The 24,129-nt window shown below is 38.9% G+C and overlaps 1 protein-coding gene across 10 annotated transcripts in view; it reads left to right on the top strand.

Moving 5' to 3' along the window:
- TBL1XR1 (TBL1X receptor 1) overlaps positions 1–23,267 on the top strand; it is a 242,253-nt gene extending 218,986 nt beyond the window's left edge. For all 10 annotated transcript variants that reach the window (XM_039355415.1, XM_039355405.1, XM_039355406.1 and 7 more), the window contains 11 exons: positions 1,178–1,310; positions 2,139–2,280; positions 3,467–3,530; positions 3,650–3,747; positions 5,034–5,094; positions 6,588–6,709; positions 8,102–8,176; positions 9,758–9,885; positions 12,333–12,498; positions 14,416–14,517; positions 16,054–23,267. In XM_039355415.1, the coding sequence (XP_039211349.1) occupies positions 1,178–1,310; positions 2,139–2,280; positions 3,467–3,530; positions 3,650–3,747; positions 5,034–5,094; positions 6,588–6,709; positions 8,102–8,176; positions 9,758–9,885; positions 12,333–12,498; positions 14,416–14,517; positions 16,054–16,080 (1,118 nt within the window). In that variant the 3' untranslated portion in view covers positions 16,081–23,267. The remainder of the gene's footprint in view (positions 1–1,177; positions 1,311–2,138; positions 2,281–3,466; positions 3,531–3,649; positions 3,748–5,033; positions 5,095–6,587; positions 6,710–8,101; positions 8,177–9,757; positions 9,886–12,332; positions 12,499–14,415; positions 14,518–16,053) is intronic.
- Positions 23,268–24,129: the final 862 nt, after the last annotated feature.

Genomic DNA, 24,129 nt, shown 5'->3' with positions numbered 1-24,129 from the left:
TTCTTTTGGAGCATACGTAATTTTTATCATGGAGGAGGGTTAGAAGAATCACACATGCACAAAGAAACACACCCTGTATAAATTTCAAAACTGGCTTTATTTTAAGCCAGACCTGTTATTCCCTTTATTACTGAATTACATGCTCATGTGCAATTCATCCATTTTTAAAAATAAGGCAATAATGGAAGCATTTTGGGCATTTTTTGATCCATCTGTCATCTTAGCTTCCCTGCCCTCCCCCCAAAATAGAATATTCTATAGAACAGTTATTAAGCTAAATAAATTCTAATCTGATCAAGTGGGGAATTTAAATCTCCACCTCTCTTCTTAAAGACCAACATATGAATCTACTACAGCTTCTCCAAACTGGAACATCCTGAATATTAAGGCTATCACCGCATGTCTCCTGTTTATTCCTGACTCAAATCCCATGGATTTGAGTTGATGGGAATTGTAGTCCAAACTTACCAAAGGACACTCTTGCTTTAGGACTAAAATGTACACACAATCAATGACAAGAATATGGAATCTTACTTTCTTTTTAGCATTCAGTTAATTTAAGAAAAGGATATGGAACCTTACTAAGAAGAATTCTAATAGAGGTGTGAGGTAGCATATTAACAACATGTCTATGAGAGTAAAAAGAGTGAACCAAATACAGCTGGTCCTCAACTTACGATCACAATTGAGCCCAAATTTCTGCTACTAAGTGAGACATATGTTAAATGAGTTTTACCCCGTTTTACAACTTTTCTTGCCACAGTTGTTAAGCGAATCACTGCAGCTGTTAAATTAGTAACAGGATTAAGTAAATCTGGCTTCCCCATTGACTTTGCTTGTCAGAAGGTCACAAAAAGGCATCATAAGACCCTGGGACACTGCAACCATCATAAATATGAGTCAGTTGCCAAGGGTCTGAATTTTGATCACATGAAGATAGGCCATAAGGGTCCTAAGTGTGAAAAACGATCATAAGTCACGTTGTTCAGTGCCGTTGTAACTTTGAACTGTCACTAAATGAACTGTTGCAAGTTGAGGACTACCTGTAATAAAAGTGATGGTGTCCTTAGGTATCCCATAAGCTAGACGTAGGGCATGAATGAATAATAACAATAGCAAAAACAACAGTAATTTAATGGTAACGTGCCTCCCTTTCCTTACGGTTTCTTTTCAACAGATAATCATACAGATATGATGGAGGTGGATGGTGATGTTGAAATCCCTCCAAACAAAGCAGTGGTGCTGCGGGGTCACGAATCTGAAGTTTTCATCTGCGCCTGGAACCCTGTCAGCGATCTTTTGGCCTCAGGGTATGTTTTTCTAAAAAAAAAGTTGAAAATATAACTTCTCTTTTCCAGTTTTAATCCTAAGGAAAACGTCTTCATTTCCACATCTATGAACTTGTTGAATTGGAAATGTAGGAAACAAGAGACTTTGATTCTGATCAGTAGCACATAAGACACTTTCGATAAGTGATGTATGAAAAAGGGAATGTAAGACAGTGCTGTTCTGGTTTAGTTGCTTGAACAGGAACAGTCAGGTTATCTGTCTAAACTCCAAGGAGTTTGAATCTTGTTACGGAATCATCTCTATGTAATGAATGGTTACAGGCGGGCCTCAAGTTACGACCATGATGGAGCTTGCCAATTATGGTTGTGAGGATCAAAAGCTGGCTGATGGCACAATTGACTTGATTTTATGACCTTTTTGCTTTGGTGGTTATGTGAAACAAAAGGTTTGCTATGGGCCAGTTTTGGTGAAAAACATAAGTAAATGCCAATTTTCATTATAAAACACGGTCATGTGACTGGGATACTATAAATATCCATAAAGGCAATCCAGTTGCCTAGCACTTGGAGTGTGGTCATATGACCACAGGGGTCCCCCCCCCCAATCATCAAAACTTTGAATCTGGGTCATAAGTAACCCCACAAGGAACTTCAAACAATTGCTAAGCAACTAGTTGTAAATCAAGGTCTACTTATAACTGAATATTAGTCAGTCGTATAGTAGTACATCTTTTCTTGATGCTTTTCAAGAACACTCTATATTCTTCTCCTCTGTTAAGTCTTTGGTGAGGTTGACTGAAAAGAATTGTGCTTGGTTTTAAAGAAGCTGTTTTTTTTTTTTTTCCCCAGATCTGGAGATTCAACAGCAAGAATATGGAATCTTAGTGAAAACAGTACCAGTGGATCTACGCAGCTGGTTCTTCGGCACTGTATACGAGAAGGAGGGCAAGATGTACCAAGTAACAAAGATGTAACATCTCTGGATTGGAATGTAAGCAAAAAATTCCCATGTTCAAATTAACCCATATTTTGAACTTCAAACACATGCATTTTTGGAGGTGACCATTTCCAGATTTCCATGAGCGCTATAGATACATGTTTTATTTCTCATGTGGTAGAACTATGCCCAAAGAGGTCTTCTGCTAAAGTTTCAGTCTAGGGTGCACCAGGGGGATCAAGTATAAACATTCATTAATCTTGACATATATCCCCACTTTTTCAAAAAGCTTTCAAAATTCAGCAGTTTTCGCAAATTGTTTTTTACTGTACTGTATTGGAGTTCCGAAACAGCAGTTGTGCCTGAAATATGACTCCAGAGAATGTGAAGCAAGTGGAATAGCAGCATTTGTATGGGTGAATAAAAGCAATCTTCCAAACTTTCCTGATCTTGGCAAAAATAAGGAACACATTCACCCGCAACTGAATCTTTTGTGCAGCAAAAAACGTACCCTAGAGTCAAATCAAAATGAATTAACTCAATCATCAAGAAGTCTTTTCACAGAGACGTTTAGGGAGCAACTCTCAAAAGTTCACTAAAGGCAGGATACAAAGAAATGAGAGATTTGCAAGATCAGTGTGAAATGAAACATTATTTAAAAGTTTCTCTGTTAAAATGGTAGCCAGGGGCTGTTGAACATGTTTTTTTTTTCCCCCCTCTAAAGGTATTTCTAATAGGACTCATTTAAATACACCGTTGAGATTTAGATGTGCCCAAAATAATTCAGAGTTGAACAGGTCTGCTCCCTAGATACTCTGTTGTGATCTTATGAAAGGTCAAAAATAATCCTAGGACGGGTGGGGAACCTTGGCTCAGGAATTCTGTGCTGACTCAGGAATTCTGGGAGTTGAAGTCCACAAGTCATAAAAGAGCCAAGGTTCCCCACCCCTGTCCTAGGAAGATATGAACAACATCATGGCTTATTTCAGTGTTGAAACATTTTGCACACCTCTCCCTAAGTCCAGCGGTTCTTCAAATAAATGACTTCTCTTGCTTGGGAAGAGATGATCATGCTCCCAAGTAAAAAGAAAATTTCATGAAACACGACGAAAGCCTTGAGAGGGGATGTGTATAATTCACACTTTGCACATCTCTAAAGCAGAGGAAACATGCTGTGTTTGAAGATTGCAGACTTTTAAAACACGTAGTGATAGAATAATGTCTATACTTTGCATTCCAGAGTGAAGGTACTCTCCTAGCAACAGGATCGTATGATGGTTTTGCAAGGATATGGACTAAAGATGGTGAGAGCAACATTATCAGTTCTTTTTCCTCTTTCAAAGATAAAATATGACAGGGGGAATTATTTCAAATACTTTTTGTAAAATCAGGTAAAATATAACTGGGATCCTTTAATTTCCAGGTAATCTCGCCAGCACATTAGGGCAGCATAAAGGTCCCATATTTGCATTAAAATGGAATAAGAAAGGGAACTTCATTTTAAGTGCAGGTGTGGACAAGGTAAGACAACCTTGGTTTATTTTGAAATATATTGTTGTAGATGAAATTATGAAGATAGTTTAAGGCATTAATCAGCAGCCTTAAACACTCAAAGAGCCATTTGGACCCGTTTCCCACAGAAAAGAAAACACTGGGAGCCACAGAACCCTTTTGACATCTAAAATGAAGATAACGCTGCATATATCGTTTTTTATCTTTATGCTATGTATAAAAAAACAGCCGCAGCAAAGGGATGAAGGAGCCACCTGTGGCACCAGAGCCGTGGGTTGCTGACCCCTGATTTAGGGTGTGGAATGCACAAAATGAAGTGTTCTTTAGAAAGAATACAGGTGATTAGCTGTTTCACTTTACTGTTAGCAGCTAGTGATGCCACCCTTCTTTCTAAACAAATTGTGGGCAAGTGTAGGAATACAGGCAGTTTTCTACTTACGACCCCAATTTCTGTTGCTAAGCAAGACAGTTAAGCAAGTTTTGCCCCATTTATGACCTTTTGCCACTATTGTTAAGTGAATCATTGCAGTTGTTAATGACTGCAGTTATTTAAGCAGATCAGAGTTCTCCCATTGACTTTTCTTGTGGGAAGCCAGCTAGGAAGGTTGCAAATGGTGATCACATGATCCCAGAACAGCGCAACTGTTCTAAATACATGCCCCCCCCCTCAAATTTTGATCACACGACCACAGGGATATTGCAACAGTCATAATTGTGAAAAATGGTCATAAGTCACATTTTTCAGTGGCGTTGAAACTTTGGTCACTAAACAAACGGTTGCAAGTCAAGAACTATCTGTATAGTCCTAATAGGCATAAATTATGGAGTCCTTGGTGCTCTCTCTGAGCTTGGTTGTTTTCTTGCAGATGCTTCCTTAACCAACTAGGTAGCATCTTCAGCGCTACAAGACTGTGGTTCAGCACTGAAGATGTTACCTAATTGGAATAAGAAACATCTGCAAGAAAGTAATCAACCTCAGAGAGCACCAGGGCCCCACAATTCAACCCCACATTTTTTGTTGTGGTTAAGGCCCAATTTACTTTTTCTGAGTTAGAAAAGTTATGTTTGCAATAATTATAAGCCTAGAACAAACAAGTAAGGTATGACAGGGAAGGGGAAGCTTTTTTGACAAAGCCTATGATTTATATCCTTCTACTCCTTAGCTTTTAAAGGGGAATCTGTTCTTTAGAAAATTTACTTTAAATAACATTGTTTTAGTTGATTTGGTCGATTTAAAAATATTCAAAATTGTAAAGCCATTTAATGGTTTTTTGTTCTATTTTTTTTTAATTCAGACCACAATTATTTGGGATGCACATACTGGAGAAGCCAAACAGCAGTTTCCTTTCCATTCTGGTATGTATTTTCTCTTCCGATAAAAGAAGGAATAGCTCGTAAGCCAATGTTTTGTGACTTAGTTAATAATAGTTTTTGACTTTTTGTGTGTGTGTGTGTGTTTACAATTGGCAGATATTTCCAACAGCACTACTAGTTGGTATTCCAGCTAGTTCAGCTGTGAGAAAATTAGAGGCTCTTTTAAAAACAAAACATCTATCTTGTTTCAGATTTCCTCTTATTGACAGAAAAAGGAAGCTGGTTTAATTTACTTTCTCTTGAATCAGTTTTTTCTAATTAGCATTGCTACCAATAACGCATTATAACTGACTGTTTCTCAATTCTTGATGGGATTTTACTTAAAAATAATAATTTATAATCTTCAAATTTCATTATATAGGTAGTCTTTGTGTAACATCCATTTGTCCAGCAGCCATATAAAGTTATGATAGTGCTGAACAAAGAGACCTACAACCCGTCTTAAAAATTCTGACCTTTGCAGTGCCTCCCACCCTAGTCAAATAAATAAAATTTGAGTGCCTAGCAACCAGCTCACACTTTGCTATCGAGCAGTGTTCACATGCACTACACACTCCTTCGCACTCCTTCTGTGCTTGCTCTTATGCATCACGTCCCATTTCTCATCTTTGCATACACTGCAACTTCCTCTCCCCACTCTTTTGATTGTGCCACTCCGCAACACCCATGCCCTCCAATTCATGGGTGGACTGGACTGGGTCTCCCCCCCCCCCGTGCCACATTCACATTCCTTACTTGGGACTCCCAGTGTTTCCCACTTAACAACTTGTGCGTCTTGGAGCTATGACAGCAACTGATCCTGCCTGGATTGTTTCCTCTCAGCAGTGGTCCTGTCACATTATGTTTTACAACCATATCACTTAGTGACAGCAATCCTAGTCCCAATTGCCACTATAATTTGAGGACTGCCTATATTCTTTCAGCGCTAAATAGTACATTTGGCATACCAATTTTCATATAATTTATTCCACACTAATTGATTCATATGATAAATCTTCAGTGATGGAGTCATTCCATAAAGCAAATATTTCACTAAATCAGTTCCAGAATGTCTGGAGACCTTCACAAATAAATGTTATTGCTGATACTTTTCTTGTACATGTAAAGATGGGATCAGTATGGCATTGGTAGCCTGTGGTTATACCACAGTCCAGCTTCCCCTGTTCTTAGGTTATGATTTTGTAAGAAGATTGTAGTGTAGGAATTTCCCATGTACTCTTGAGTTGGAGGGAAAGCAGGATATAAATCTGACAAATTAGATAATACAGATTCTGATTAGTTGTCACATTCACAGCTCCTCTTCAAGTATAAAACAGTCTCTCTTTGAGCCTTTCCAAAATGAACTTTGCATTATACTTTGAAGTCCAAATTTTATTTACTCTAAACTGACCAGTCAGCTCATCACTTTCAATTGCTGATGATTGCAAAGAAAATGTATTTCTTCTGACTTTTTTTCTTTCTTTTTTTGTCAACAGCACCAGCGTTAGATGTTGACTGGCAGAGCAACAACACATTTGCCTCCTGTAGTACAGATATGTGTATTCATGTCTGCAAATTAGGTCAAGATAAACCCATCAAAACCTTCCAGGGCCACACAGTAAGTAATTTTCCCTTAGCTGTTATCCATGTAGTGTTAGTTGCATGTGTGAAGCAAAGTAAAGAGACGCTCTTCAAACAAGTTTATCCCAACCCACCATGCATCTTCTAGATGTGTTGGGTTACAATTCCCACAATTTGGAAGATATCAATGGTAACAAAGGTTGAATCACAGGTTGATGTTTTTCCTTCATGTAAGTAGTCTTAGGTAGAATTTGTCAAAAGTCACAGTTCCCAATTTAAAAAAAGTGTCAGTTTTCTATAGACATCAAACATGTTTTGAGAATGAATTCAGCTAGTCTTCAGGGAAAGCAGAGATTATACACCATTCAATTTCTGCAATTTGTACGTCCTTTATGAAGTCTATGCTGTTGCTGTGAAAGTTGTAGTGGTGATATTATTTAGAGGATGTTCTTGATTGGGGGAGAAACTAAAGTAGAACAAAGTGAAGGTCCCCAGTACTAAGCACCCTTCTGTCAAGTGTTGGGGAAATCAGGAGATTCAGGCAGTTCAAATGAGTATAAATTGGTATATTTATTGCAAGCTTAAGCTCTCTGCAAGAATCTGACCAACTGACAGTTAAGGGAAATGAGCGGAAGATAAAAGAGAGACATTCAAAGTGGGCTGGACTTGGATCTCTTGCGGGCGCACAGAGACTTGTGACTGATGACACACTTGAACCCTCCCTCCGGTTCAGCCTGGTCATCTCCTACACCTTCCTGCTAAATTTTTATTTTTTGTTTATTATGAAATGTATTTGCTGCCCATCTTGTATCAAACAACTCTGGGCAGCTTACAGCATCAAAACTTTAAAATCATTGGATAACAAAGCAGATAAAACAACATCATTAACACAAAATGGCAAAGGGGGGACTAGGATACCGGGGGGTGGGTGGGTAGGGGTAGATGGGATTAGCTTTTAATTAACCAACCCTTTCCAGTGTGAAGCTCCTCCATTGGGTTCCAGGTCATCTGGCAAAACCAGGTCTTAAGGTTCTTTTGAAAAATCAGAAGGGTGGCAGCCAATCTCACCTCGCCTCAGGGGATAAGATATTCCAAAAAGCAGGAGCCACAGCAGAGAAGAATTTCCTGAACTCTAAATTACTTTTTAATAAATATGTTTTATGGTTCTGGCCCCTTAACCTATTGTAAAGCACCAACATGCAGATTCAGTCAATTCTCCTATGTATGTCCTCTGTCCCGGGATTACTTCTAGGCAGACATTTTTCACTATATTTTCTACATTGTCCCTGTCTTAGACTGCTCTGGAGACATACAAATCCCCTTCCTGTTTTTTTTTCCTTAGCTGGAAACCATTATTTTCCCCCTAACTTAACTGTTTCTTTTCTAAAGAAAAGCAAGCTGCCAATTCTCTCTTGCTGCTTATTTTCAGAATGAAGTAAATGCAATCAAGTGGGATCCCACTGGTAATCTCCTGGCTTCTTGTTCTGATGACATGACTCTAAAGGTAAAAGTGCATTGCCACACTGGGTGATTCCTGTTGAGGAGTCCATTGGGAAAACAGTTTTCTCCCATCTACCCTCGTTGTTTCAGTGTTTATTTCTGTATTTGCGTGATTGCACTGTGGAAGTCCTAGGTGCCTATATCCAGCTGAGCCCTACACTGCTATGGGACTCCTGTTCCTAAACTTGCAAAAATTAATAGCATGCAAAAGGATTTAATTATATTCTTGACCATAAGAGTGTGCCACTTCTGAATAAAATCTAGGAAGAAGGAGAAGGAGGAGGAGAAGAAGAAGAAGTGTAATAGTAGTAGGCCTAACCTGATTCTGCTGTTGTATCACACACACACACACCCAAATTAAAAAAAAAAAAAAAACTTCTCTGTCTCCACCCCCCAATCTAGGTCACTCTGAGTAGCGGCAGTTTCAGATTTAGCTCCACCACTGCTTCTCAAAAGGCCATCCCCCTCAAGGCATGCGAGTGCATCTCACTCCTCTTCCATGACTTCCTAAGATTGCATAAAAGCATTCTCAAACAAGTTTTGGACGTTGTGCCTTTGTCTCATGACATCCAGGAGCCATGCGAGAGGCTAGCCCAGTGATGGCGAACCTTTTAGAGACCGAGTGCCCCAAAACTGGCCCCGCCCCCGCTCCATCCCCTGCCCCACCCCTGTTCTGCCCACCATCCTCCGCCTCGCCTGCCTGCAGGGCCACTCACTGCCTCCAAGGCCCGCCGCAGATTGCCCAGGCAGTCCAGCAGCGCTGTGGCAGTCACACCCTCTGCCCGTGCCCTGCACCATCAACTGTGCACGATGGGGTGTGAGGGCAGAGTCTTGTCTACACTGCCTGGCTGCCATGTCCTTGGCTGTGCTGCTCCGCGTGGGCCACTGCTGGAGAGGAGGGTCGCGGGGGGAGGCAAGGCTGGGGCAACAGCATGTGTGCCCATAGAGCGGGCTCCGAGTGCCGCCTCTGGCACCCGTGCCATAGGTTCGCCACCACTGGCCTAGCCCATTCTCATAACAGCCCCTGCAGCTTTTGGAAATTGCATGAGAAGGGGAAGTGCTTTCGAGAATAGTTGTTAGATGTTGGTGACAGCTGATGTGTCATCCAAAACACCGAGGCATGTCACCTTTGACATGCATGTTATAGGTTTTCCATCACTGAAGTAGAGTCTCCTACCAGTAGGGAAGTCAGATCAGCTTGTTTGGAGTGCAGGATGAAATATGACATATTTTATCACTCTGCGTCTTTTCCTACAGAAATTGTACGTAGTCACAAAAAAGGCGTTCATTCTATTTTTCTAACGTAAAGCAGCCATACGTTGATATTTCGGTAAATGTGAATCCAAATAAAAGCCCATGTTTTAGAAATAAAACTTCATTGGTTTATTTTTGAATATTGTTATCTCATATCTGAGGTATAAAATGGGTTTTTGTCTCTTTAAAAAAAACAAAATACTCCTTTTTCCTTTTTTATTGTTTTTTGCTTTATGTTTAAAAAAAACATTAAAAAAAAGATTTATGAGAACATCTTCACCTAAAATTAAGTAAAGCTGATTGTTGCTTTCTTTATTCACTTTTCTATTAGATCTGGAGTATGAAGCAAGATAGCTGTGTTCATGATCTGCAGGCCCACAACAAAGAAATTTATACTATCAAATGGAGTCCTACAGGGCCAGGAACAAACAATCCCAACGCCAATCTTATGTTAGCAAGGTAAGCTTTCCCTATGTAGGAGAAAAAAAAAATGAAACCAATAATTTTGCTTAGTTCTGTTGAGATTAAATATAGAGACCACACACTATTCTGCCTCTTGAACATAGAAATGGTTCCTCAACTGTGCTTCAGAATTTTTCTATGAAAATTTGGAAAATACTCAGAAAAACCAAATGTACAGGTATAGTATAGGGGGGTACCTTGCTCAATAGTAGTAACTGTAAGATGGACCTCAGAGTCCTAGTGGACAATCACTTAAATATGAGCCAGCAGTATGCTGCAGCTGCCAAAAAGACCAACACAGTGCTGGGCTGCATTAACAGAGGGATAGACTCAAGATCACGTGAAGTATTAATACCACTTTACAATGCCTTGGTAAGGCCTCACTTGGAATACTGCATCCAGTTTTGGTCACCACAATGTAAAAAAGATGTTGAGACTCTAGAACAGTGTTTCTCAACCTTGACAATTTTAAGGCATGTGGACTTCAACTCCCAGAATTCCACAGCCAGCATTGCTGGCTGTGGAATTCTGGGAGTTGAAGTCCACATGCCTTAAAATTGTCAAGGTTGAGAAACACTGCTCTAGAAGGAGTACAGAGAAGAGCAACAGAGATGATTAGGGGACTGGAGTCTAAAGCATATAAGGAATGACTGCTGGAATTGGGTATGTCTAGTTTAATGAAGAGAAGGATGAGGGGGGACATGATAGCAGTATTCCAATATCTCAGGGGCTGCCACAAAGAAGACGGAGTCAAGCTATTTTCCAAAGCACCTGAAGGCAGGACAAGAAGCAATGGATGGAAACTAACCAAAGAGAGAAGCAACCTAGAACTAAGGAGAAGCTTCCTGACAGTTAGAACAACTAACCAATGGAACAACCTGCCTCCAGAAGTGGTGAATGCTCCAACACTGGAAGTTTTTAAGAAGAGATTGGACAGCCATTTGTCTGAAATGGTATAGGGTTTCCTGCCTGAGCAGGGGGTTGGACTAGGTCCCTTCCAACTTTATTATTATTATTATTATCTTATAATAGCCTTCTTGCTGTGAGGTTCCTTTTCTCCTTTTTCTTTTTTCTACTCCTTTAGAATTTTAACGTATAGTCCCATTAACTCAGGTTACATCTAAAGAACCTAGTGGTTTTGCTACCACCATCAATCCCTTTCCTGATTTGAAATTCTTTTAATGTTTTTTATATTTCAATTGCTTTTTAACATATAAGGTAGCATGAATATATGTGGAATTTTGGGGGGAAGATAACTGCCCCTTTTTAAACCTAAACAGCGAATCAAATTCACATTTATTAAATGCTTTGAAACCAACGGTAAGTGGATTCTTCTAATTTTATAAATTAGATTACAGGTATAGTCAACTTATGACTATAATTGACCCCAGAACTATGATGCCATTACACTCATAAACATCATGGGAGTGGACCCAATTTTTTTTTATATTGTTTGCAGCAGGCATTAAGTGAAAGCCGTGGTCATTAAGCAAATAAATTCTCCCCAATGGGTGTATTTTTGCTGGAAACGGGCAAATTGCTGATTGTGACTACAGGATGCTGCATAGAGCTGTAAACATCAGTTGAAAAGTGCCCAAAATGTGATCACATGACTGCAGGGGAGGGGTTATATATGTAACTTCAAAAACAGGCCATAAGTAGTTTTGGGAACATCCATCGTAACTCTGAAATTTCGTTAAATGCCTAGTTGTAAATGGAGATCCACCTGTAAATTGGTTAAGATATTCTTTTAAGTCACACCTGAAAAAGAATCATAGTAACTTACACTTTACATGGATTGCCAGCCCCTACTTATCCTGCTAGTAAGCATATACTAATGAACCCGCCACACTGACAGAGGTTGGTTTTCCATGGGGTAGGAATTCCAGAGCAACCATTCATATTGCCTAAATTCCCATCTCTCTCCAAAATATAAACTAGGCAAGGAGGAGATGCCTTGTAGTAGCATGCTTTGAATGATGGTCCTAATAACCAGTCATCATGTAGCTAACCATAGCAATCTTATATATTACATGGCACCAGGATTCAGCATCATGTACTTGAGTTACAACACAAAGTCCTTCTTCTCACACACTTCATTGCTGACTGCTTCAACAGCCAAGTTCACCTTTATTTTGCTTGCTGAATGTCACTTAAGTTGTGGCTGCTTGGTATAAAATGAACTGATGTAATTGCTTTTCTTATTCAAAGCAGGCAGAATTTCCATCCCACTCATGAACAGTATTCCACATTTTTCCATGACTCAGAAGTTCTAAGAAATGGAGAGTAACAGTCAATTTTGCATAGTGACCCCCAAGAGAGAGAAGATGTCCCATTTGGACATCAAAAGTCTTTTTACAATTGTAGTGGGACATACATTTTATGAATAAATGTATAAATTAGTTAAAACTAATAATTAATTGTTCTTCTCTTGCCTTTGGTAGTGCATCCTTTGATTCTACAGTCAGGTTATGGGATGTAGACCGAGGAATTTGCATCCACACCTTGACGAAACATCAAGAACCTGTGTACAGTGTAGCTTTCAGTCCTGATGGTAGATATCTGGCCAGTGGTTCTTTCGACAAATGTGTACACATCTGGAACACACAGGTATGTCTCCTGGAGCATTAGTAATTTTATCGGTCTATTTTTTCTTACTTATTAAACGTTTTTCATGGCCTTAATCAGACAATCATATTAAAAGGATACTTTCATGGGAAAGACAGAGGAATGACATTGATATTCCTTACCATTAAAGATCATTTTGTAGATAAGGCAGTGAAGACAGTCCCTGTCTTTTTCTTCCATTTTTAAACATTTAAAGTTGACTGCTGTGATTTTTGTCTCTTCCCGATCTTCCAGCAAAAAGCCAAATTCATCTGTAAATAACTTAAGAAATGTTTTGCACTTTCTCCACCATCTATTCAATTCTAACATAGTGAAAGTTTGCAGAGCTGGCTTAGGGATGTTGTACTTGCTGTATTTATCAGAGTCTCTTAAAAGAAGCTGTACCTTTTTCCTGGGTATCCAGGAAACTAACGTGAGTGAACCCAGAAAAGACTTAAGGAGCTGTTGACAAATATAATATAAAGCACTTTTCCTCTCTTGGGACAAAATTTGAGAACACCTAACAGATTTATCCAGTACTGTATTTTACTGATGCCTCCTGCAGAAAGAACAGCTAGGCCATTAATTATTTGCATATTGCTTTGAGTACATAGAAACATAGAAAACTGACAGCAGAAAAAGACCTAGTGGTCCGTTGAGTCTGCCCTTGGAGGCTTTTTAAAATTTTTATTTCATTTTTTAAAATTTTTGTTGGATGATGGACATGTGTTTATCCTAAGCATGTTTAAATTCAATGATTGACCCATTACTTCCGCTGGAAGTTGGTTCCAAGCATCTACTACTCTTTCTGTGAAGTAATCCTTTCTAAAGTTACTTTTGAACTTCCCTCCTGAGGTTATGACCCCGTGTTCTTGATTTTTGCTTAATATTGAAAATACTGCCTTCTAGAACAGTGGTTCTCAACCTTTTTAATGCCGCGACTCCCAACCGGTCGTAAGTCGAGGACTACTCAACTGGTGCAGCAGTGTTTGCAGAATGGGACTTTTGGCGGGCTCAGCAGGGCAGAGACAGCCTGGACAATTCCTATGGGCTTTTGAAAGCCAATAGAATTAGACTCTATTCAAGAGAGTCTATTCTATTGGCTTTTTTTTTTTTAATTGAAAGTTTTTAAAATTTTACAATAAAATACTCCCCCCCCTCCCACCCACTCCCATTACCCTCCCCCCTACTTCCCAGAGCTGAATACAGGGTTAAAAACAACAAAAAACATACAACTTAAATGAACATCAAACAATTATACATACATCCAAAAAACAAAATTTTAAATACTTTAACTCCAATACATAAAAGCAAAGATTCTAACCATTACCCTTAAACATAGATTATTCAAAAGCTAAATAATACTTTCTAATCTCATATTTATTCTGTATAAAATTCACCCATCTTTTCCACACCAAAATATATTTCTCTTGCGATTGATCTTTCAGATAAGCCGAAATTTTTGCCATTTCGGATAAATAAGAAACTTTAAGAAACCATTCTTCTAAAGTAGGCAAAGAGTCCTTCTTCCAATATTGCCCAATCAGCAACCTTGCCTATTCTATTGGCTTTCAAAAGCCAATAGAATAAAAGGGAGTAGCACAGCTAAGGAAAAGGGGGAAAAAATGGCGGACTGCATTGTTTGGCGATCCCCGTGAAATGGTCGTTCGACCCCAAATGGGGTCCCGACCCACAGGTTGAGAACCACTGTTCTAGAACCTTATTTACACCCTTAATATATTCAAAGGTTTCAATCATGTGCCCACTTTCTCTTATGTCCCCCAGACTGTACATATTAAGTTCCTCCTGATATATAAGTTCATTCGTGCCAGGAAAGATAATCAGTTGATTCTTATAATACGTTATTACTTTAATGTCATTGTGTTATATCCCAACCTCTTGGTTTTATTGTTTTTCTAGACGGGTGCTCTGGTGCATAGTTATCGGGGGACAGGAGGCATTTTTGAGGTTTGCTGGAATGCAGCAGGAGACAAAGTTGGAGCGAGTGCTTCAGATGGTTCAGTAAGTAAAGCAAAATGAGATCTTAACACTTGATTCCTTTGGACATATTCCAATATCCAAATGTGTGGGTATGCTTGGATCCTGTTTTATTTTTGTTATAAAGTGTAGGGTATGCTTGGATTTGTAGAATTTTTCTGCACAATTTATTTACTATTTTAAAGTAAAAATAAAACAGTAAGCAATCAAGACAATACTCATAAACGAGATGAACCAAAGAATTTTGAAGAGGTGATAAATGTTAAAGGAACTTCTCATGAAACCCCTCACTCAAGAAAAATCCCCTATCATACTTTCAGGATGTTTCTTAAAAGAACTAATTCAGGTAGTCCTCGACTTACAACAGTACGTTTAGTGATCATTCAAAGTTACGGCAGCACTAAAAAAAAGTGACTTACAAGCATTTTTCACACTTGCGACCTTTGTAGCAGCCCTATGATCAAAATTCAGATGCTTGGCAACTGGTTCACACCATTGCTGTGTCCCAAGGTCATGTGACCACCTTTTGAACAAGCAAAATCAATGGGGAAGCCTGATTCACTTAACAACCTCCTTACTAACTTATCAATTGCAGTGATTCACTTAACAACTGTGGCAAGAAAGGTCGTAAAACGGGACAAAACTCACATGAAATTTGGGGCTCAATTGTAAGTCGAGGACTACCTGTAGTAGGGTTTACAAATTCCCTTCGTTAAATACACCCAAAAGAACCAAAATTCCTCTAAAAAAACATCAACATATCAATAAAAATTCCCAGTTGGAAGTACAGGGGACAGTACTTATTTCTTTCTTCCCCTTTGTACAAAAACATATTTGAAGCCTCTTTGCTAAGATTTTTTCTGAAATAAGGCAAGTTATTTACTACCTTCAAGATACTGATGCATTGGAAATTGTCCCCTCACCCCTCCACAAAACATGTTGAAGAGGGAACTGAGCAATATTTGCAGCAGGGATTAAGTTCCACTGGACTGCTGAAGTTCCCAATGAATGGCTCCTCATATTTTTTAAGTCAAAGAAAAGGAGGAACATGCCCTGGCAAAACTCTTTGCTTCATGCTTCTTCGACTATCAAATGATTGAGCTTCCATACTAGAAAATAGCCTTGCATTAATAAAAGACATAAAAAAATATTTTGCCTTGTGTTGTGAAGGCAATAAATATGGCAGTACGCATATTTCACTGGTGAGGATATTACAAAGGTATTACAGACCTGCCACTGAAAAGGCACACTCCCCTATCAACACATGCAGGGCAAGACACTAGAATATAAATTGAGAGCAAAACCCAACTTCCTAGTACCACTGATGACGTTACTTAATTTGGATAATGAAATGTCTGCAAGGAAACAATCAAGCTGATAGAGCACCAAGGACTTCTCATATTGTAATGCGTATAATAAGCGCACAATTTCTGTATCGTAGGATGCCCAGTCTTTTGCAGTTGTTGTTGGCGTCCAAATCTAATGCATAAATAAATTTCTGAAACCCCTTTTCCCCTCCCTTCCTCCCCCCCTTTTTTTTTTCTTCCTACCTCTTTGCAGGTTTGTGTACTAGATCTACGGAAATAGCGCTACTAGTTGGAAGCCATGGACCGACTATGAATGTGTACATAGCCAAAATGACTGTCCCCACGACCCATGTACTGCTATTGTCCCAACTGAACCATGGCCAGTCCACTACAGCCAAACCTGAAATAATTAAATACATGTACTGTACATTTTTTTAAAAAACACAAAAAAAGCAAAAGATTATACCCTGAAGAAGATGACAGAGTGATGTCACAGCTTGTGAAGCCTGTTCACCAAGTGCTGGAATTTGCTGCAGCCCACCCCCCCACACACACACCCCCCAAATAAAATTGGATGTGGGAGGAAATTAAAAAATAAAACAGGACAAGAGAGAAAGAGAACTGAATTATGCAAGCAGCCCTTTGAGAGTATCAGATTGAGGAAAGCGATGTATGGCTTATTCCCCCCCCCCCCCTTTATCTTCTTCCTCCTCTTTTCTTTATTTTTACCCTTTTTTGAAATTTTGGGAAGTTTTTTGTTTTTTCTTCTTTCTGATCCCTCCCCACCACCCGAATAGGTAATGAACAGTTTTCATGTATAGGGAGAACAAACTTGCTTAGTCCTGCAACAGTGATTGGGTTCATTGCTTCTTCTCATGCTCTTTAACGTTTTACTGATGCTTGAAGCCAGGATGTGAAATTCTTTCTAGGTGGTGGTAGATCTTTTCACTAAGAATTGGAGGGAGGGAAATCTTTTCAGCAGTTCTTTGAAGTCCTCGTTAATATTTAACTTTATAGACATCTGGCAAGTGTTACATAGATCTGCTTCCACTTTAGATAAGGAGGAAGAAAACAAAACCCATCCTGACGAATGAGAATCAACATTCCTTTATCTTTGTCATCAGAGCCAATAGTTTATAAGCTGCTTGGATGCTGCACTTAGTCTTCTTATTGATGATGGCTGCTCCAGAAAGCAGCCACCTCCAACCTGACACATTTCTGCCAGAGTGTACAAAATGCAAGAGAAACACATAAACTGAAATAGGATGACCACAGTAGGGCAGTCATGTCATTGGCTTGGACAGCTCGATGGAATGGATGGTGAGCCTTTGTGTAGTCAGATCTGGGGGAAGGAGGTGATAGACCTTGATGGTAATCCCAACACCTGTGGTCTGTACATTCCAAGTTTAAGCCAGACCGAAAAAAATGGAACCTTTTTTTTTCAAAACCATGATCATAGTACATTTGAGTCGCTCTGTGAAAATTGAACTAATAGAGAGAGATAAAGGTCTGGTCTCATTCTCAGTTTGGGCAAATTTTTCTGCTATAACTATGAATTTTCTCCAGTTTTACTGCGTACAACCAAATTCCCAGTTGGAAGTATTTCAGCCTTTGGGGACAGTACTTATTTCTTTCTTCCCCTTTGTACAAAAACATATTTGAAGCCTCTTTGCTAAGATTTTTCTGAAGTAAGGCAAGTTGTTTACTACCTTCAAGATACTGATTCATTGGAAATTCTCCCCTCACCCCTCCGCAAAACATGTTGAAGAGGGAACTGAGCAATATTTGCAGCAGGGATTAAGTTCCACTGGGCTGGTGAAGTTCCCAGTGAATGGCTCCTCATATTTTTTAAGTCAAAGGAAAGGAGGAACATGCCCTGGCAAAACTCTTTGCCTCATGCTTCTTCAACTATCAAATGATTGAGCTTCCATACTAGAAAACAGCCTTGCATTAATTTTTCCCTGTTGTTCTCCCGTTATTTTTTCTTTTCTGTGTGCTTGTCTCCTTTCTCTTCACCACACCACTCTTCAAATTTAGATTTAAGTGTAAGCTGCTAAATGTTTTTCAGGAGAAAATATAATCACCACTTTTGAGTGTCTGGTTCTTACATCAAGTCTTGCTTTTCCTTTCTACATATTAACTCGGTGCTCACGTTTGATCACAAGCGACTTTTTTTGGGTGAACGTACAGTTATAAAGGCTGACCCATTTCAGTCTCTAATGCTTCGTGTCTTACGCAGCTTCCAACTTCTTAAACAAAAAGGTGTACAGGCTTTTTTAAGGTTTCACCTGATTTTTACCTAAAGGAATGCTTTCTACTTATTTGCTTTGCTAAGGCCTCCATTTCGGATCTCCTTTTCAGTCACAGCAACACAGTGCAGAAATACTAAACTTCTTATCTTTTCCATTTTTGCTACTTCTTCCAATAGGCGGCACAACATATAAACACAAAGCTTGGACCTCTCTTATGAAGATATAAACCAATTCCCTCTTTATTTGTAAATTATCCACCGTCTTGAATTCTTCTTTCCCTCCTGATGAGGATTATTTTGTTTTGTTTTTACAATGTATGTGTTTCCAGACATCATTACAATGTTTGTCTCCTTTCTTTTTAACATCAGGCAAGGAAATGCACACCAAAGCTTCATTGACCTAAGATCCAGCTTAAGATCTAAATTCTAAGAGGAACCGCTGCTGCTGCAGTAACTCCATTTTCTTTATAAGACTTAGCTCAATCTTCCCTATTCTACTGTGGCTTTTGCTAAATCAGATCACTGCATCCTATCCCCCTCTTTATGAAGTACATTCTTTCAGCATTGACTTCTGCCACCTCTGTGTATATGCCCAGAAAGCAGATCTTGAAGTAAGTAGAGTTTTGCTTGGTAAGGCAACCACAACATTTTTTAGCTGATTTAAAATGCACCATCATGGTTACTCTTAATGGGGGATTATAAAGTTATACACAGATTGTGAGAGAAGAAAAGGAAGATTTACCCCCATAAGGACAGTCGTTCCATCCAATTATACCTCTGTATTAATTGCTTATAGGGTTTGGGAATAGGCTTAGGAGGTTAAGAATCATTTTCCCTGTAAATTACAGTATGTAAGAAACTTAACCGGTTGAGTATCTGGCACTTGAAAAACCTTGCTTTTTACCGCTGGAGGTCCAGGACTGTGGCTGACCTCTGTCATTATTAAAATAATTTTTTAAAAGTTTAAAATATGTAAAAAAAAATCTGTGCAATAATTTTAAACTGTGCTCCCAGGAATAGACACAAATGTGTTTTTTGGGGATTTTTATTTTGAGTATATTTAAACAGCAATTTCTTTTCCTTTAGCAACACAAATGTCAATTGCACTGAACTTAAATCTTTTAAAAAAAAGTCAGAGGTGATTCTTGATAGTACTTTTGTATTTTGATATGGACAGTCTGTTCGTTTTTCATACAAGCTCTTGAACTGATGTTTCAGCTTACTTCAAAAAAAAGTGTATAAAAACGAGATGGTGTTTTGAAGTCTTTTGACACAGCTGCAGGATTCCACAGCAACGTTTCATATTTCTGGTTTTGCAACTGTTTAGCTCTTGTTTTTTGGTTGGTTGGTTGGTTTTGATTCTAGCCATTTAAGTATGATATAGCATGTAGACTTTATTGAAGCTTCATTATCACAGCTGTGTTATCAACCAAATCCTGGGCGGATTCCCCTCCTTCCACATAATTTTGCTTTTAACACAATTCAAGGAAGACTTTTTGGGGGGGGGGGGGTGGGCCAGACGTTCAGTCTTGCTCTTGAGTTCCACAAGCCACATTCCAAATTCCCAAGTCCCAAACCAGGCAAAAATTAACTTCATTCCCATGGACTGCAGACCTTCCCAGGCTTTCTATGTTTCATGCCATTATAAATCATTAATGTTAAAGAGTATTTTATAGGAAATAGGATAGTAGCCCTTGGCTTTATTTTGGAGATTATTATTTTTTTCTTTCATCAGATCTGTTTGTGCTGTACATCTTTCTTCTCTTCCTCCACACTGCAGCTTCCCTCTCCTGTATCATCCCATAACATGGGTCACTTGGGGAGGGGAGGTTAAAGTGAAGAGAGGAGTTAGCAGCACATCTTTTAAAAAACAGCTGTTGCGGTAGGAAAAAGGGCCAGATGTATTGTGGTTGTTTGTGTGATAGACATTGAGCTAAAAGCCTGGAATTCTCCAACTGTTGACTGCTGCCTTTTCATCAATGTGCCACAGTGCTGCTCCAATTGTGAACTGACTTCCTTCTCCTTTTCAGTAAGACAAAACTTTCAGAATGTGGTATGAAAGGAAAAAAAGGGGAGCACAATAAAAAGAGCCATTCAAACACCCAAGGCAGAATAAGCAGAATGGGAAAATCCCCAAAGCTGCCATTCCTCATTCCAGGATATAACTACATGTAAGGTCTCTCCACCTTGTATTTTATTTTCGACACTAGCAGGAATATGGCAAGCACTGTTGAGAAATACCACAGTGTTCATTGGCTATTCTTTTAATTTGTCATTTACTTTCCCACCGTTGTTTTTAACTTGTGTGCCCACATAGGTTCTAAAAGCAGAAGTAAGTGGTCGAACTAGGAGCACTAATGAAGATGGTGGGGTCCAATCCTTCTTTCATGCAGCACAGTCTCCCCTATAATTCTTCCATTCAAATGACTTGACCAATGCAGCTTTAGGAATATCACTTTCCTGTGATTTGATTCCACCCTGATACTAGTTAAAATCAGACTGGGCTTCCCCAGTCTGATACCCTTAAGATCATTGATATACAGCTGCCTGTATATTCCCAATCACCATGACTAGAAATTGAATTTTGCCAAGACTAAGGAAGCTGATTTGTGCATGGCTGTGCCGTGGAGAAAGATCTGAAGCACAGATTGAAATGGGCTTCATGGTTTTTGCCAAGACCAAGGAAGCTGATTTGTGCATGGGCGTGCCGTGGAGAAAGATCTGAAGTACAGATTGAAATGGGCTCCATGGCTGTAACAGCCTGCATAAAATGAACGTTCATTGAAATGACAAAGCCAAAAAGTATTTTGAAGGTAATATTTACCAATTACTACAGTGGTTGAAGTTTATTGGATTGTTTTAAAGTAGCTTGGCATTTAACATTTGGATAACTTATTTTTGATAAGTTAATTGTGGGGAAGAATTGGGAACATTTGTTAACATTGTAGGACGGACTGCTAAGATGTTTTGGGCAGCAAGGGTGATGCATGAAAAATGGGTGAAAATCCAGTTTCATTGTGGTCAAATAAGATAGCGACCATTAGGTTATGACAAAATGTCTGTCTTCATTGTCTTAGGTTATTGGGTTAAAACTAGGGCATTCTTCCCAATCTAGTTCCTAAGTTAACAAGTTGTGGGAGTAAGTTCATACAATTTGCAGCCATCTGGATGGTTATACTGAAAAGTGGGCAGTTGTAATTCTAATAAATCTTGGGGCCACCAGCTGAAAGAAGGCTAATCTAGGTTTCTTAATGTTACCTTTGAAAGCCTTTTTTTAATTGGTGGTTATGTATTTTAAATGTACAATGAGGCCTGTAGCTCTAAGCCTCTTTCTGGAATCTTAGTACCACATCAGTCTGTGGGAAGCAGATAGATTTGAGAAGCAGGGTGAAAATAAAATACCTTGCATCCAGATAAAACAAATTGAAGACTGATGATTTTTATGGTAAGCTAAATAAGATGGAAAACGATCAAAAGTTTATACCAGTTGGAATTTTATTTACTGATTTTTATTTTTATTTTTTTTTTTTGCGGTGTTAGCATGTTTTAAAAAAATGCAGCAGCCTTATATTTCCTAAGTTCAGGAGTAAAAATATGTAAAGCCCAGAAAACCTTCTGCATTTTTATGCTGTGTCAATTGGTTTTCAGAAAGCATCAAAACCGCAGCATTGCAAAATGGTCATTGTTCAGGTATGGTTTTTAAAGAAAAAAGCTAAGTTTAAAGCTACAGACTTTCCATGAAATATGTAATTTCAAAGGAAGGAAAAGTGCATTTGGATATTTAGACACCCTTCTCCAATTTTAGCTGCAGGAGAAGCTCTCATGTTAAAAAACACAGATTTGTTTGCGTAAGAAGCAGTGAGCAAAAAATAACATTGGCTTAGCATGGGCATCTGGAATTTCCAGTATTTGTGAATGGATTTGAAAAGTAGAAAATTTTTAGTAAAAGAAAAGGATTCTGAATTTTCCCAAAAGGAGGCAGCATTGTGGCACATGAGCAGTGACAGAATCTACATAGTTTACGTCTAAAAGGATGGATGTGCAAATATGCTGAAGGACCAGCGCACATCATAAGAGCCCACATCGTGTTGATTTTATCCTGTGTTGCGTTTTGACTGTTACCACCTCGTGTCAGCTGCTGAACTGCTGTCCTGCTTCTCTCAAATAGCCTTCTTTCAAGTATTTGTTCTGTTGGCTTTCTGTATGTCTCAAGATTTACATCCAGAAGTTGAACAGAGGGAGCAGGAAGACACCTAAAGAGAGCTCTAGGTTTGGACAGCAGCAAAGGTTTTTGAGATGAACTGCTTTGAACCTACTCTTCGGAGAAAAACCTACAGCTTTTCTGATACTTCCGCAGATACATCAGATGCCTAATTGTCAAACTCATAAATAATTACAGCCACAGATGTCAATGCTGTAAGATTGTCCAGCAACCGTTGCAACAAAGCCTATTAGGTTTCCATATGTTGAGGTCTATCAAACAAAAGCATGATTTTTATCATCACCTAGTCTGCTGCTTTCTGGGTTTTTTTTTTTTTCCCTTCTTCCCATTTGTGGACAAATTCAGGAAAACCTTCTGTTTAGTTACTGCTTCTCTGGTGTGCTTTGCAATCTTGTTTCTCGAAAGGGTGCGGTGAACAGGTCAGTGATCTAGAAGACAAAATTGATCTCAGTTTTTTTTTCCTTTCTTCCTGCCGATGGTTTCTCCTTCTCTCCTGACTTTGACGTAGTTGTAAAAAAAAAAAAAAAAGGTTTAATCTGGAGTTAACAAATCTTTGGGGTCTGCTTTGTGATCCTATCTCTATAGCTACTGGATAGAAAATGTCTATGCCATTTCTTCAGATATATATCCAGCTAAATTACAAACGTATACCGGTGTAAAACCAGCCCACATGAGAGTTTTTTTTCTTTGCTTTTTTTACATGTTCAGAAAGACTTTATTGTTCAGTTTTCATGATTTATTGTCTAAAGAAGACTGATATAGATGTTCTATACTGTCCTGGACCCATGTTAATTACACCTTTTATGATGTATTTTGGTTCCACCTCACAATTATTTTCTCTCCCTCCCTCCTTCCCACCCTTAAAATTCTCTTTCTTAATCCTTTTCCAGGCACATTTTTCTGTTGCAGGTTTCCCTTTGCATTGTATTGCTCTGACAAGTGTAATTTGAATCAGATCTGAAAGAGGTCCAGAATAAAATATATTTTGATACGATGCTAGTTGCATGGTCCTTTTTTTCTTCTTTTTAATGTTTTTTTTTTAAAGTACAGGGGAATTCAGGAATTCATTCCTATGGGAAGGGTATGTAACCCAGAGTGAACAACACACAGGCTGCCCAGTGCTTCCCAAGACATGGGCAGACGGATGTGACACAAGTACACAGTAGAGGGGAATCTGCAAGGAATGGTTTTCAAAAGGCAAGATGGCAGCTGCATCAGTGTGTTGAAAGCTATGCCCATTTTTTAATGTTCATTGAATACAGAACACATAAAAAGGCCACATCTAACATTTTTTTTTATCATTATCTGGATAACCCTGGTAGAGCAGAAACTAATGAAGACAACATCATTACAGCCATCCTGATGATAACCATCGACCCACAAAAATATATACACATGCATACACCATGATTAGTTTCTGCAGGTTTGTGCTTTCATTATTCAGAAGAAAATGCAGATGTTCGTTAGGGTTATTGGTAAAAGCTGAAACAAATTCCTGGATTCCTCCCTAAATATTGTCCTGGATTCCTCCCTAAATATTGTCTTTACCTTGTTTGTAGTGTTCCATATATAGGTGATAGTCGGTATTGGTACTGGTAGTGGGCCAGATATAGTTGGTAACTGCAAAGGATTTTTGGTTTAATTGTGACCGTATCTCTTAAGCCCATAGACTTAACCAGGTTGACAACTTCAAGCAACTGGAATTGCTATTGGTGCAATTGGAATGGAATTGAGAATTTTCTGTCCGGATGCCCTTCCTAATGCCTATGCAGAGTTCTCAGCAGATATTTTCTCTTTGCACCCTGATAGAAAAATGTGTCGCTTCCTAGAATTGAACCCTCAACCTTCCAATGGGA

Source organism: Crotalus tigris, unplaced genomic scaffold (genome assembly GCF_016545835.1).
Source record: "Crotalus tigris isolate CLP2741 ecotype Arizona unplaced genomic scaffold, ASM1654583v1 scf7180000018690.2240587, whole genome shotgun sequence".
In the NCBI taxonomy this organism is placed as follows: domain Eukaryota; kingdom Metazoa; phylum Chordata; class Lepidosauria; order Squamata; family Viperidae; genus Crotalus; species Crotalus tigris.
Note: the sequence above shows the minus strand (reverse complement) of the source record. Positions and strands in the feature narration are given on the sequence as shown.